Source organism: Parambassis ranga, chromosome 16 (genome assembly GCF_900634625.1).
Source record: "Parambassis ranga chromosome 16, fParRan2.1, whole genome shotgun sequence".
In the NCBI taxonomy this organism is placed as follows: domain Eukaryota; kingdom Metazoa; phylum Chordata; class Actinopteri; family Ambassidae; genus Parambassis; species Parambassis ranga.
Window position 1 is genome coordinate 7,379,213 of NC_041036.1, and position 14,767 is coordinate 7,393,979.

General features: G+C 41.5%; 1 protein-coding gene across 1 annotated transcript; it reads left to right on the forward strand.

The window, feature by feature from the left end:
- The first annotated feature begins 545 nt into the window (after positions 1-545).
- Positions 546-5,044, forward strand: sox4b (SRY-box transcription factor 4b). The gene has a single exon (XM_028425717.1). The coding sequence runs from the start codon at positions 1,085-1,087 to the stop codon at positions 2,345-2,347; it is 1,263 nt and encodes a 420-aa protein (XP_028281518.1). The 5' UTR covers positions 546-1,084; the 3' UTR covers positions 2,348-5,044.
- Positions 5,045-14,767: the final 9,723 nt, after the last annotated feature.

The window sequence follows — 14,767 nt, forward strand, 5'->3', positions numbered from 1 at the left end:
TGTATCTTTAATACACTGTAAACATTAGGTAATGCATAACTACTCCCGCTGCAGTGCTCCAGCTTCTCTTCACACCATTCACAACATCCCTACTGTCTGTCTTAAATGCAAAGAAAGGGGGTGGCTGATATGGCAGAGTGTATTTCTTTTATTAAGTCTCAGGCACAGTGGGACAAACTGTTCTGTGTTCAGAATTGCCATATGGCAAAGTGTACTTTGCTTCCCATATAGCAAGCCGACATGTTAATGGTATACACATGGGCTGGTGGTGAGAGAGTAGAAAAGGGGGGGTTCATAACATAAGCCAGTGTCTCTTTAAAAAAAATTGAAGTTTCTTGTTGTATTCTGGAATGAGGTCAGACACGAGGCTCCTCATTGCACGCGCTGATTATTATTAGGTTCGATATTCAACCAATCAGAGGTGCGGTGGGCGTGACTTTGGCGCGGAGGCAGGGTAGCGACAGCGTCCTATTGGTGGATTTTTATCGCCGTTGTATCACGGGAAGAGATAAATGCAGGCAAGGGGGCCGGATCTGGAGGGCTGCTTGAAACGCGACTGTGTGTCTGCAGGTGGGAGGCGGACAGTGTAACTCGCTCTAGCTTCTTTTTTTCCTTCCCCAGCATGCATGGCTTTTGTTTCTAGCAGATGGGACAGAGCAGATGCAGAGAAAAAGCACTTACCTTACACACTGTACTTGGAAACCCTTTGTAAGTGCCCGAGCGCACAGTGTGGCACTCATTCTGCGCTCTGCAGCTGTATAGGCTGTGTTCAGTGACCACCCGGCTGAATTGATTTTTATAACACAGAAGGAAGAGACTGAAACAGACCGATCACAGGGTACAACACCTACAGAACCTGGAAATTAAACTTTTTTTACGCATCTGGCCTGTAAAGGCTACTCTGGACTGAAGTTTACTGCGCATCTCAGGAGTGAATTATTCCTTGCACTGTTTCCTCTCAGCTCAGACTGTGAAGAGGGGGAGAAAAGAGCTGAGTTTGCTTTAAAGTGATTCAGAGGACCAAGGAGAGAGGGAGAAAAAGAGCAACTACGCCGCTCTCACTCTGTGTGTATAACCGGGCAGCATGGTGCAGAAAATGAGCCACACAGAGAGCACCGCCGAGGCGCTGTCCTTTTTTGCCGGTGATTCGAGCTCCGACTCCGGGGCATGCATGGATCTGGACCCGGCCGCCTCGCCGCTCTCCCCGGGCTCCACAGCTTCTTCTACCGCCGGCGACAAGTTGGGAGACAATCCGAATCCGGCGTGGTGTAAAACTCCCAGCGGCCACATCAAGAGACCCATGAACGCATTTATGGTGTGGTCACAGATTGAGAGGAGAAAGATCATGGAGCAGTCTCCGGACATGCACAATGCTGAGATCTCCAAGAGGCTGGGGAAGCGGTGGAAGCTGCTCAGAGACAGCGACAAGATCCCCTTCATCAGAGAGGCGGAGCGGCTCAGACTCAAGCACATGGCGGACTATCCCGACTACAAGTACCGGCCAAGAAAGAAGGTAAAATCAAGCGCATCCAAGCCTGGTAGTAACGGAGACAAGGGAGAGAAACTCAACAGTAGCTCTAACAACACCAGCACTAAGACATCCTCATCATCGAGGAAGAGTGGATCCAAATCACCCAGCAGCAGCAAACCCCACAAATCACTTTTCGGGAGCAGCAGCAGCAGTAGCACCAAAGCATCACTGTTTGCCTCTGAGCACTCGTCGGAGCACCATCACAACTCTCTGTACAAGTCCAAGTCTGTCTCCTCACCAGCCAAACAGATACCGGATGGCAAGAAGCCTAAGCGGGTATACAGCTTCGGGAACAGCGGGGGCAGCATGAGCGTCAGCCCCGCGTCCTCCGTCGTGGTCCCGGCCAGCCCTACACTCAGCAGCTCGGCGGACTCCAGCGACCCGCTCAGCCTGTATGATGACGCGACCAGCGGCAGGGAGGAGGGCGCCGACTCTCCCGGCAGCAGCGGCAGCAGCAGCAGCAGCCTGGGCGGGTCTTCAGAGCGCCACGGCGGGCACACATACAGCAGTCGGCGGGCTTCCTCGCCAACTCCCTCCGGCTCACACTCCTCCGCTTCGTCGCACTCGTCTTCTTCCTCAGAAGACGAAGAGTTTGAGGACGACTTGCTCGACATTAACCCGAGCCCCAGCTTTGATAGCATGTCGCTCGGGAGCTTTGGCTCCTCGGTGCTGGACAGGGACTGGGATTTGAACTTTGAGTCCGGCTCTGGGGGGTCGCACTTCGAATTCCCTGACTACTGCACGCCCGAAGTCAGCGAGATGATCTCCGGTGACTGGCTGGAGTCCACCATTTCCAACTTGGTGTTTACGTACTGAGAAAGCTTAAAGGCAACGAACGACAGGTAAACAACCTGCGCGTTAAAACTAAAACCACAAACAGAAACAGGGGTTCCTGCTACAGTGGGACAAATAGTTTGTGTTACTTACACCAGACTAGGGGAAAAAAACACCCACTCACTGCAACTAGTCCCCGTCTCTTCTCGCCCATGCAGGCAAGAGCTGCAAGTCCTTAGAAAGCGAAACTTTAAAGCGAATAACTTTGCTTTTTGTACTTTTCTTTGGATGCGCGGACTGTGCGGAGGGGGAGACTCCACGAAAAGTGGAGGGAGTGCAAAAAAACAAGAGGAGAGAAAATGAGAGACTGGCTGAGTTTCCTGTTTGAGAAGCACGCAGCCAGCCTGGACTGTTTTGAACTTTAACTGTGATTGATTTGCACGTTACGCGGTCCGCCGTTCACTTAATCAATGTTGTTGCTGATTTTTTTTTTTTTTTTTAGAAAAAGAAAAAGGGACATTTAACAACTTTTTAAACCAATCGCCAAGTGAACTTCACCACTCAAACGGTACAGACATGGGACTGCCGTGCGACATTTTTATAGTGGTGTGCTCACTGAGAGGGATTTTTTTAATGAAACCGAGGTGGGTTGATGTTTTTTTTTTCGGAATATTTTCTCAAAAGCAAAAAAACATGTCAAGCATGATAGCCTACTTTGTTCCTATCTTGTGCTGAGACTTTCTGTGAGACTGTGGAGCAGTTTAAAAAAGAAAAAAAAGAAAACTAGTGTTAGGGTTATTTAAGTGGATAGGTGGCGCTCGCTTCGGTTCTTCTCTTTAAAAAAAAAAAGGACATTGAAATAATCACCAGCTGTTGTAATTTTTCAGACTTCAGGATTCAAACGCAACTTCAAATCTGTGCTGAACTTTATACACGTGTTCTCTATGATTCAGGACCAAAATTCTTTCATGTTGATTTCAGATGATAGCTATAGAGAAATCCTCACCGGTTTTTGTTTTGTTTTGTTTTCATCCACTGAGCTTTCTTTTTGTACATGTATTCAGATGCCATTTTATATGGGACGTTGTATTTATATACTGGGCCAAGCATTTTTGACTTGATCTTGTTTTTTTTTTAATTTCTTGTACACATGATCTAGTCCTGTTTATTTTCTTTGTCAGTATGTCTGTGTCTGTCACATTTCCTTCTCAGGCGAAGGGCTAGAGTTTTAAAAAAACACACAACTTTTTTGATTTCTTTTTTATATTTAAATGTATACACACTTTTGGACACTTAAAAAGAGAGGAAACAGTTTGATTATTTTCTCAGTGTATTTTTGTACAAATCTATATAGAAAATGGGGGGAGTCAACATCGGTGTGTGTAGCCTACTACTAATACAGCTGTATTGGATTTCCTAATTTTTAATACCCTGGCAGGCTGGTTTTCCGCTGCCTTCAAGTGCTTATGGTAAGCTCGTATATACTCCTGAGGCACTGCTGCTTGTTGAAATGTTTTTCTAATGACAACCAGCAGGACAGACCGTATTACCTTAAAACACAGTGGTGCCTATTGTTTGATTTTAGAAATCAGTGGCACCTTTTTTCTTTTCTTGGCAGAACAGGAGTGTAATTTGTGATTTAAATTCACTAAACAGACAAACTTTGTGTAACTTTTACCAGCAACTAAGACTTCTCTGATGTCCAATCCACAGTTACACATGTAAAGTACTTCTAACGATGCAATTACGATTTTTCCGACAGCACTTGAAAGCAGCACCAGTCTTTGCATCAGCCTACCTACTACGTTTACAGTGCCAGACTGCAGGCTCCTTAAAGACACAGGAACGCATAATTCCTAGAGGCTATTCTGCATGGACCATGTGGGTTTTAACAGCACATCCCAACCATCCCAAGTAGCCACTTGCTCTTGCATTTCCTGTCAGATATCTTGCCTACGACAACTATGAGGAGATTGTAGCTTTAAATTTGACTTATTTCTTGATGTTTTCATTAAACTGATGTCACATTTGCCAATCAACCACTGGACCGAACAGGCTATCAGTATAGCAAACAAACAAACAACAAAGGATGATAACATCAAGCATATTCAAATTTCTGACTTGAGTTCCGCAACACCATACTTGTACTGCGTTTCTCATTGTATTTGAATATATAATCTTTTCTACTTGTCGGCTAACTATTAGCTAATAATTGTTTTAGTATCTTTATGGCATGGTGAATAGCATTTGTATTTCAGATTCAGGTTATTAGCTGTTGTGTTTTTTCAGAAAAAAATGAAAAAATGAGGAAAAATGATGAAACGTGAACTCGATCTTTGTATATTTGACTGTATCATAAAGCAAAAAGATTGTGTGTTTATGTAAGTTGTTGCTATCAAGGACAGGCACTGTCTAGAACTGCTATCTTTTACACATCCTTACTTACATTTAAGGTGGTAAGTTCAGACTGTTTTTTTATATATATATATGAAAGCATTTTTAAATATATTAACTTTATTTTTCATCCATCCTGTGCAATATGCTGTGTAGAATTATCATTTATTGTCTCTAATCATGCCATAAACAAAGGAACCACCCTTTTTTTGAGACTCAGAGAAAGGGGAGGGGGGAACTCATGCCAGCTAAATTGTGTCCATTCACTGCCTGTCAGATTGTTGATACAAACTTGTGTACAGAACTTTTTTCAAGGAAGGAAATAAATATCAGCTGGAACTGAAACATACAACTCTTTTGCTTGGTTCTTGAACCTTTCATGTCTTTTCACTGTCAGCAGTGGCTAAAAGGTTTGTGTAGATGTTGATATAAATTCATCAACTCCTAATGATGTTTAGATGATGTTATGGATCTAGTTGTAGTCCAAAGACCATCACAGCTTTTCATTCAGCCTAACTCTGCACAAGCTTAGTAGTTGATCCTCCATTATTTGTGACAACACATAAGCTATTGGGTTAGTTCAAAAGCTAGGGTGTGGAATGGCTTTATTTGGAATTAGCAATCGAAATGAGTAGAAACTGTAATTAGTAATTGATAGGTCAATTGACATCTATATAATTCACTTCTACACTGAGTTTAAAAGCCTTACACATGCTCTTGAAAAGCTGACTGAGTCACAGCAGAATAGGCAGCACTGATTTTCAAAGAGTTTATGGCAGCCTTCACCCTCTGTAGATTCAGGATGGTCATGATTCTATAAAAAAGCCTCTGGAAAAGCTTACAGCTCCACTATAGATTCAGAAAATAGATGCATTTATATAGACATAGTAAGAGTAAATCACTGAGATTGTCTTAACCCTATCCTGACATGTATTTGATAAGTTTTCATGTAAAGCCCCCATAAGGCTTAAGTCTGTGTCATGCATTCAAAATTCATCTTAGTAGGGGCGACTTGATCTGGGACCTGGATTTCCCATACGTCCATATGGCATGACCTAGCTCTAAGTCTGTGAAACCACAATATATATATCTGGTTCATAAATTGGATAGTTTTTTTTGACATCAGAGTGAACCCACATGCAAAGCTGCACTTATCTGTTCAAACAGCCCTGTAAAATTGATTTGTGGCTTAAGGGGATAAAAATCAAATGCATTATGCATTACTTAAAACCATGTTGTTATTGGATAAAAACAGGAAGTAATCCACCGTCATTTGTCGAAAACAAAATCATAGTTGTACTCCCAACAACAGCAATTATGAACTTGAACATCAGATTAATTTTTGTCAAATGTACGACTTTATGATGCGTTACAGGCAGAAAACATAGCAAATAATAAAGGATGGACCAAAAGTTATGAACACCTGTTTAGATGAAGCACTAACAACGTACTTTGTGTAGTTGGCTACAACATTTTCCTCCAGAGAAGTGTATATTTATATGATTATTGAAAGCAACTTAATTGGTGGGATGAGGGCTGTGTGGTACTATTATTCAATTCAAAAAGTAATTTCTTTGGACATTCAAGCACATTGCAGGCAAATGGGTCTCCTCTATTCTGTTTTATTCCAGCCTGTTGTAGTTTTTTTTTTGCTGCTGTTCAGACAGTCATGATTCCCCTTCCCCCTCTCCCAGACAGACCTTTATTGTGGGGGAAGGGCTCTTTTAGCAGCAGTCAGCCAAGGGCCCTCCAGCATAGCTGACAAGCATGTCTGTCTGTCTGTCTATGTGCATGTGTCTTCATCTGTGTGTGTGCATGTATGTGCATAAGACGATGGTATTAAGACAGTCATATATATAGACATCAGCTAATTAAAAAAGTATGTACATGCATTACCTATTCTGTTTTATTCTATTCCATGTGTGAAATCACTGTAGTGGTGCTGTGTATGGTTGTTAGTGTAATTGAGTATGCAGAATCAAACACCTGTGTGGTTTTCAGTCCATGTTGCCACATTTGTTAATGATATAATTGGATGCAAAATAACCTTAAGGCAGCAGGACTTTTAATATAAAAAATTAGTCTTGGTGTCATGAGTACTGACATACGGGATGGCAGTGGAGTAGACGAAGACACAGTGTGATTATCCGTATGTTACACTACTTTTAAATACAGGAGCTATGTGCAAAAAGCAGCATGAGGGCTACATTAAGAGGGGATACAGCCAGTGTGCAGTAGTGCATGAATCCATAACTGATGTTATGATGTAGCTGCTATAACTAAGCCCTCAGCAGCAACACAAAATGCAGATATATGCATTTTATTGCAGCTTAATTGCTTGTGTGTAACAACTACACTGTAGGAAAACACTTTTATGCCAGCAGTGATATGTGTTTTTCAACACCCCCCACACATTACTTTATTTTTTAACATCCCGGTGATAAATATGTATCATGTGGGGGGAGATGGTATCGTCACTGTGTGGTATAATCTTGTAAATTTCTGAACAGCTCCAGCACTTCTGTGTGTTAAGCTCCTTTAAGCTGTATGTAGCCTGTTCAGTGTGCAGTCTCATGGCTGGCTCAGCTGACTTCTCAGTGGAAGATATGCAGGCATCAGTCAGGGCAGAGAAGAGAAGAACAGAACAGGCTGACTGCTGAAGTCAGCGGCCCAGTAAAACCACAGCAGGGGGAATAAGAGCTCTACTGGAGGGGGGGTTTAGAGAGGTATGACTGTATCTCTATGTCTGCCTGTCTGTAGCCGTTCTGAGCCTGACCCAGAGGGGGTGGATGGTGTAGTGGTGGAGGTGGTGGTGTGACTGTTTTATCCTCTCCTTCTGTTTTATGCATTTTCCCATTTGCCTTGTGTTTCAGTTGTTTTCAGTACACACAGTTGTATTATTTATCTGTATCTGTCTGGCATGGAGGATAGAGTGCTGCTGCTGCTGCTGGTTGTGTCTGTTATCTTTGTTTTTTGAGTCAGTACCTGGCTGCTCCTGGTCTGGATGTTCCCACAGGTTTGCATTCACACAAACACTGTACACCAGTTCCTGTTTGTTTGTCTGTGTTTTATAGGATTCAGGTTCTAACAGACAGGGCCACACTCACCACATGCTTTGATCTGCAGGTGAATGAGTGTTAAGGTGAACACGAGTCACTTTTCACTGAATGTATTTTTCAAATGTGTCTATTGTCCGTCTGATATTTTCCCCTTCTCTGGAATATAGATTAAGAGATTTACAGCTGTGAGAGTGTGGAAAGACATACAAGTTTTCTGCCTCTAACTGTCTCTGTATAATTGTACTGCACTGTGCTGCCCTGCCCTGCACCCAAAACAAAACACCACGACACCAGCATTTTTATACTTTGACCACACCTGTCCTGAACTGAGGCAGGTATTTGTCTTACTATTTGATAGAAAAACCACTTTGCATCCTCAGCTCCCCAGCTCAGCTATCCATCCATCCATTTTCTTAACCTTCTTTGTCCTGTAACACAGGGCCACAGACACAGGAGCCTATCTCAGCTGTCAATGGGCAGAAGGTGGGGTACACCCTAGACAGGTCACCAGTGTATCACAGGGCTAAGCCATATTTTATAATACTATGCTAGATCATTACAACCAGGGCAAAAAGAAAATACTAACTTTGCACATGTATATACATAAAGGTTGGGATTATACATGTCTTTAAATATAGACAATGAAAGGTAATTATCATTATTAAAATGAGTCATACATAATTTTCAACCAAAAATACTGATTGCGTGTAAAACAAACACAAAGAGATATTTTCCAGCAACACACCGAGAACACCTACTCAACAACTCACAACACTGCTCACCCCTGTAATTATTTATATTTTTCTGCCACACCGTGCGTTAGGAAACAATGAGACCTTTTTTTTTCTTTTGTCTCTTCCATGCTATCCTGCTGCTGCTGTCCAGACACAATGGTAGTCTCAAGGCGGTGCATGTAATAAAGTTTTTTTGTCAGGCAATATAAGCCATGTGTACGCAAACATTGATGTGAAGAAATATAAAAAGAGAGAGGGGGAAGAAATGAAGAGAAGTGATGAAGCCGAAGACATAGTGTCAAGTGTGAAGTGGCAGCACTTTTAAAGGCCACTGACTTACAGTGGAAAGAACCTGATTCAAATATGATATGATGTACAAAACCTGGGAAACAAAACAAAACTGGTATTATTAAGATGATATGCAATCAACCAAAGTAAGAGAAATAAAGAAGTATTTAATTTAAAAACATGTTTTGGACAAACTTATTAGGACAAGTTGGTGGGCTTAAATAAATAAATAAATAAATAAGCAAAAATCCAATCCAACCATTAGCCACCATGCTCTCTGTTTGTCTTCAGACGTATCCACAGTCCGATATTGTTGTGTGCATAGTTGTTTGACTTTGAGAGGGCGGGACTCTTTGGAGAGCGAAATGAACTAGGCGCGGCCAAAAGGAGCCCCATCCATCTATCACACGTGTAGACAAAGGGGGACTCCACAACACAAAGCTAGATGTGCCCTCTCTCAAAGTTTTTCCACGACGCACGGCAGCGCGCACACAGCGAACCAGCCTCAGGTGAGTTGTCTCCGAGCGGGATAATGCCTTTGCTTTCACCCCCGGTGAGATTTTTGAATTTATTTCCAGTTAAAAGTTGCGGCTGTTAGTTGGTGCGTCAGCGCTCAAACTTGAGCACAAAGCAGGAGGGAGAGGGAGAGAGACATAGAGAAATCGAGGCAGCAAAGGAGAGAGAGAGAGAGAGAGAGCGAGAGGAGCGGTCCCCTTTTCCTTTGTCTGATGCGGGGCGCTTTGAGGAGAGAACTTGAGGGGATGCTCAGACACGCATCTTCATAAGGCTCAATAATACTCAACTTGTGCTACTTAAGAACTAATTGACACTGAGCTTTACTGGAGGTGAGATGGAGTTTGTGCTGGTGCCGTATTTTTGTCTCTTGGGGATGTTGCGACAGACAAGACAAAGCAATGGCTTGTCAGAAGTTTGCGGCGTCTTTTTTAGGCTAGAATAAGACAAAGTGTCAACTTTCTGCTTATGAACGATTTGTAAATAGTTCTTTCTTGTGCAGTAGTTTGTGTCAGTGCTGTTCCTGGTCTTGCGAAGTTGCCAATGCACTGAGGGAATTCAGCACAATGCAATCAGGTGTAAAGTCTCTTAAGTAACAAAACGATGGCACAGAATTGAACTTTCTGCATGAATTAAGAAGATATTTGGAGGAAAAAAGACGCAAAGAGATGAATTTAAAATGTGAACTTCTCGAAAAATCTCTCAAAAACTTGTTATAGTTTATTGGAAACAGATCAACAGGTATAAGTCGCTGCAGCTTCTTTGTTACTGTAAAGGCTCCTTTGTTCTCAGTCCATACAAAGAAAACCAGCACAGAGGTGCGCAAATCTACCAGGAAACAACTTTTTTATGAACTTGTAAAAATTAATCACATGAGACAGAAACACATTTGATTTTAGTTCAAGTGTTGAAGAAGCTTTTATTTGCTTTTTCTTTTACATTTCTTTAACTCCACCAGGGCATCACAAAAAGAAAAAGCTGCTATAACTCGAGGATTATTGGAAAGTTTCACCCTGATTTTTGTTTTTGTTTAAGTGACTACAACATGAAGTTTAAATGATTTTTTAAAACTTTCTTTATCTTGTGAAGGTGTAGCCGAACAACTTGTTTGAGTTTGTGGAATTCCACTGTACAGTAGCCCTACCCTAAAACTTTTATTAGGCCACATAGAAGAAAATCTGCACTTTAAAAGTTATTATCTGTTCTATGAAAAATATATATATCATTTTTTACTGTTATGTTTTTTTTATTTCAACATTTTTTCAGCCTTTTTCACACTTTTACCCAGTTGACACCTACTGCATTAATTAGATCTTGTTTAGCAAATTTAAATGTTAACAATAATAATCTATACAATTTAAACATTTTTTTAATGAACAGATTTGTTGCAGAAAGCATTGACTACATTGCCCTAATTCTTTTTTTCTCCCTTGATTTCTTTGCAACTGTCCTTAGGTGTGGTTTGAACACAGATTAACCAGCAAATCATTTTTTTTCCTTATTTAAAAAAATGTGGAAATCACATGGAGGATGTACATGGAGTCACCTATCAAGCGACTTTTAAGACGAAGAGGAGGATTAAGAGACTGTGCAGTTTTCTTTTGGAGAAGGTGAAGACTTATCACATAAGGATTTAGACTTCAGCAGCAGCAGCAGTGCCAGCTGGATTGTGTTTTTTAGGCACACTTGGAAATCTAAAACTCACGGAGACACTTTGAGGATTATAAAAACTGTGTAGCATGCCGTTCTACAGGACACAGTCTGGGCAGAAGTCCTCAGGAGAGCAGGATATTGCATTTCTGATCCTCCTTGGCCCTCCGAATGGGTAGGTGATATTACTTTTTAGTGGGATGTGGCACTTGTTTCAACCACTTGTTTGCAGGACTGTTAGACCTGTCCGGTACCATAGCACTGGCACCTACATGCTGTACACACAATTGCATTTGTTTTCCAGTGTCAGCTGAAATATTTCACTTTGCTTCTTTTCTGTAACATGACTCATATTTTATGTGGGTTCAACATTACGGACGTAGTAAAAAAAAAACAAAAACAAAAGAATCAATACTGAAATTCTCTGATAAATCTGCTCCATACACGTGGTCCTTTGGAGACCACCATGTGACTTTCACCAGCTTCACCATGTCGATCATTTCTCCTCAGAGGTAAAGATGCAGTGATGATAACAAAAGACATTGTTCTTGCCTGGGGCTTTGTTAACTGACAACTTACAGAGTTGAGCTTTCACACTTGTTTTCAGTCAATAGAAGCATCTTAATGAACATGGATGAAAAGTCATCTGCATAATGAAATGACAAATTTGAACAAATAAGATCAAGTGTAGATGGCATGCGTGGCGAGTGTCACATTTAAAGTTTGTCTTTCAGCAGATTTGACTTGTGTTAGGTGATTCAGGTACACAAACACTGTGGACTGTTATTGATTTGAGATGTTCAACAGTTCACAGTTGTTGCTATTGAAATGCCTATTCAGACCATTCAGTCTGTTTGAATAGACAAGGCCGTGCAAGTGACAGCATCTCATAATTAAAAAGCAGCTACTCTTGTTTATCCAGATAAGGCTTCCTAATCTGTACTTACACTGTGTGTGACTTTGTCTGAGAGGGAGAAAGAGCAAAATTCACGCCTTTCTCTCACTTTGCAGCTCTTTGTCAATGATGTCATTGGGAGCCAATGAGAGCGTACGATGGCACTTGCATGCATCCAAGCCCCGCCTCCAGCCTCTTTGTGCATGGCAGCCCACATGGTCCTGCAGCATCACATTTTCACCACGCATTACTCTGCAGCAGAGTGAGGCAGAGATATGGGGATGTGGCTCCTGGCTATGTGCTCTCATGTTAATCTACCATGTCTACTCTGAAATGAGTTGTTTATCACTGTAAACGTACAGTATGCAAGGAAGGTGACATTTTTCTGTTATCAGCCAGTAATACATTTATTAAATTTAAGCAGATTAATATTGTTTTTTTGTTTTTTGCTGAGTCAAAAATATGATCTTTTAGCATTTTCTACCAGTCTGCCATTTTCTGTAATTTAGCATTCATCAATTGAGTGCACAGAGAGCATTTTAGTTTTTTGTTTTTTTTATATGAAAAACAAGTTGTGTGTCACTTGCCCACTTGTATTTACTGGCTCCTGCTGCTGCTGCTAGGGCACAGACTGCAGGTCACAGTTTGGAATCGGTGGGAATTGAGGTCAGTCGACACTGACACAGGTGGGACAAATATAGGTTAGTGGAAGAGTGTGGGTCCTGATGAGTCATATACTGACAGTAAGTAGGAACATGGGACTAGAGCAGAGTTATATGCAGAGCATTTCATCTTAACCATCATATTGAATCGTTGACTATTTTTCCATTGGTGTGTCTTGAACTGATTTGCATGATGCACATTGGGATGGCAGATTTTTACAAAATTTTTTTTTTTTTTTATTTTAGATACTGTATTAATCCCAGAGGGAAATTCGTTACGGCTGCTGCACAAGCAGTGTCATACAATGACTAGCAAGGCGCGCCACAGGCTAGGGTGAAGTGTCTTGCCCAAGAACACACAACACAACTAGGGAGGAGTTGGGATTGAACCACCAACCTTCCGGTTATTGGACAACCCTGCTATCCCACTGCGCCACTGTTGCCCCCAAATAATATATCTATTGAAAATGTGTGGAATTTTGGATCATGTTCTATGCAGATACTCATAACATAACTGTCTTATGATTACATAAGTGTGCACATTCACTTCAGTATCCCAATAATTGCTTGTGAATAAAAACAGACACATCAGGTTTAACATAACTAATCACTATGACAGGCCCAACACTTAATATTGCATTGCACTGGCATGGTTTCTCCCTACAACACAGCCTGCCCCACTGAGTGCAGCTTAATTACATTGCTTATCAGTGTTGCTATTATCAAATACAGTGCAGTTTTCATAGCGTTTGCCATTTGCTGGACTTTTCGCGAGACCATGCGTTCTTTTGTATCGTCTCCCCTAGTGGGAGCACTGCATGTAAACCTAATCCTCTGAGTGACACGGGACAACATTAGCAGCAATCTGTGGCATCTTCTAGTTCTTAAGTCTCAATATCCAACTAAGCTGGAATGCTCATTAAATCAGGCAATCTTTTTAATACACGCCCTCTCTTTTTAATACAGCATATGCACAACAAAATCTGTGTCACCATTATCTCTCATCCATGTGTCCTAATGATGTTGATTCTCTTTGTAGCAATGGAGGTCTACCTAAAGGTGACACCCGTCCCACAGATGTTTAAATCTACTATAATAGTTATATTACCGTAATGCACCACATATCCATGGGCTGGACTGATGCTGCAAAGTGCATGAGACTAGAATGCAGCATTCAGCCTAAAGTAACTAATCACTACCATGAATCTAATTCTCTCAGACATGCTGTGGCCGGCCTTGGGAAAGCTATCAGGCTTTTTTTTTTTACTATTCGTTGCATGTAGCTTGTGGGCATTGTAGCTGGCAGTCCACCACATAAATTCTTATAATACATTTGTGTGTACACTAGTTAGAGTTTTTGCTTCATCAGACAACTAAATGACAACAAATACCAGTCAAGGGCTGATGTGTTTTTTGCAGGATTTGACCCATTACTTTGTATGTTTACACTATTCTTACACTCTGATTCAACAACAACTGCTGACAGATGGCCAAATACATTTTGAGATGAATCTTCAAAGTGGAACAGCTGCTCAAACACATTTTGCTTGTGTGATGTTTTCCACAAAAAAATGAAGAGTGGTCAAAAATTGGAGCAATAATAATCGTGCCTAATCTGAAATGTATTGATGTTCCCTTTATGTGTATCAGTGAGTCATACAGAACACAGCATTTTGTGCGTACAGTACATTGAATTACAGTGCAGTAAAACATTAGGCCCACCATTACTAATCGTGACGACAGTCCTAATTTTCCAAGCCACAGGCATTTTCTGGTCATCCTGTTGCAAACTATCAGAGCTTAGTTTTTACCATTCGCCGCCTGTAGCCGCGAGATAAGTTAACGTGCTCTGCTGGCATGCTAATACATACCAGCACTTGGGGGACAGGAATAAATTATTTCTTTATGACTGCGCACAAGCCAGAGTGTTTGAAGGAGGGGAGGGAGAGATAGAGAAGGGAACATAGGGAGATGAAGCAGAAGGAAGTGGCATGAGGATAAATGATGGGCAGGAAAGAGGAGGAGATGCAGATTGAGAAGGAAAAGGCTAGAAGCAGAGATGAAAAGACAAAAGTAACACAAATAGCAGGCTTCATAGTGCATTCTGTATCAGCTTTCTTCAGTTTATAGTCATACTCTCACCTTGACTGTGGAGAAGTAGTCATGAGTGGAGTGTCATTTCATTTTCAATTTTGACAGATAACTAAGGCTTTTTACTCAGATAAAAGCTATGAGCTCAGGAACAAAGAACAACTGTACAGATGTAT

Coding starts and splice junctions, on each gene's coding strand:
- sox4b (XM_028425717.1), top strand. CDS start 1,085: ATGGTGCAGAAAATGAGCCACACAGAGAGCACCGCCGAGGCGCTGTCC.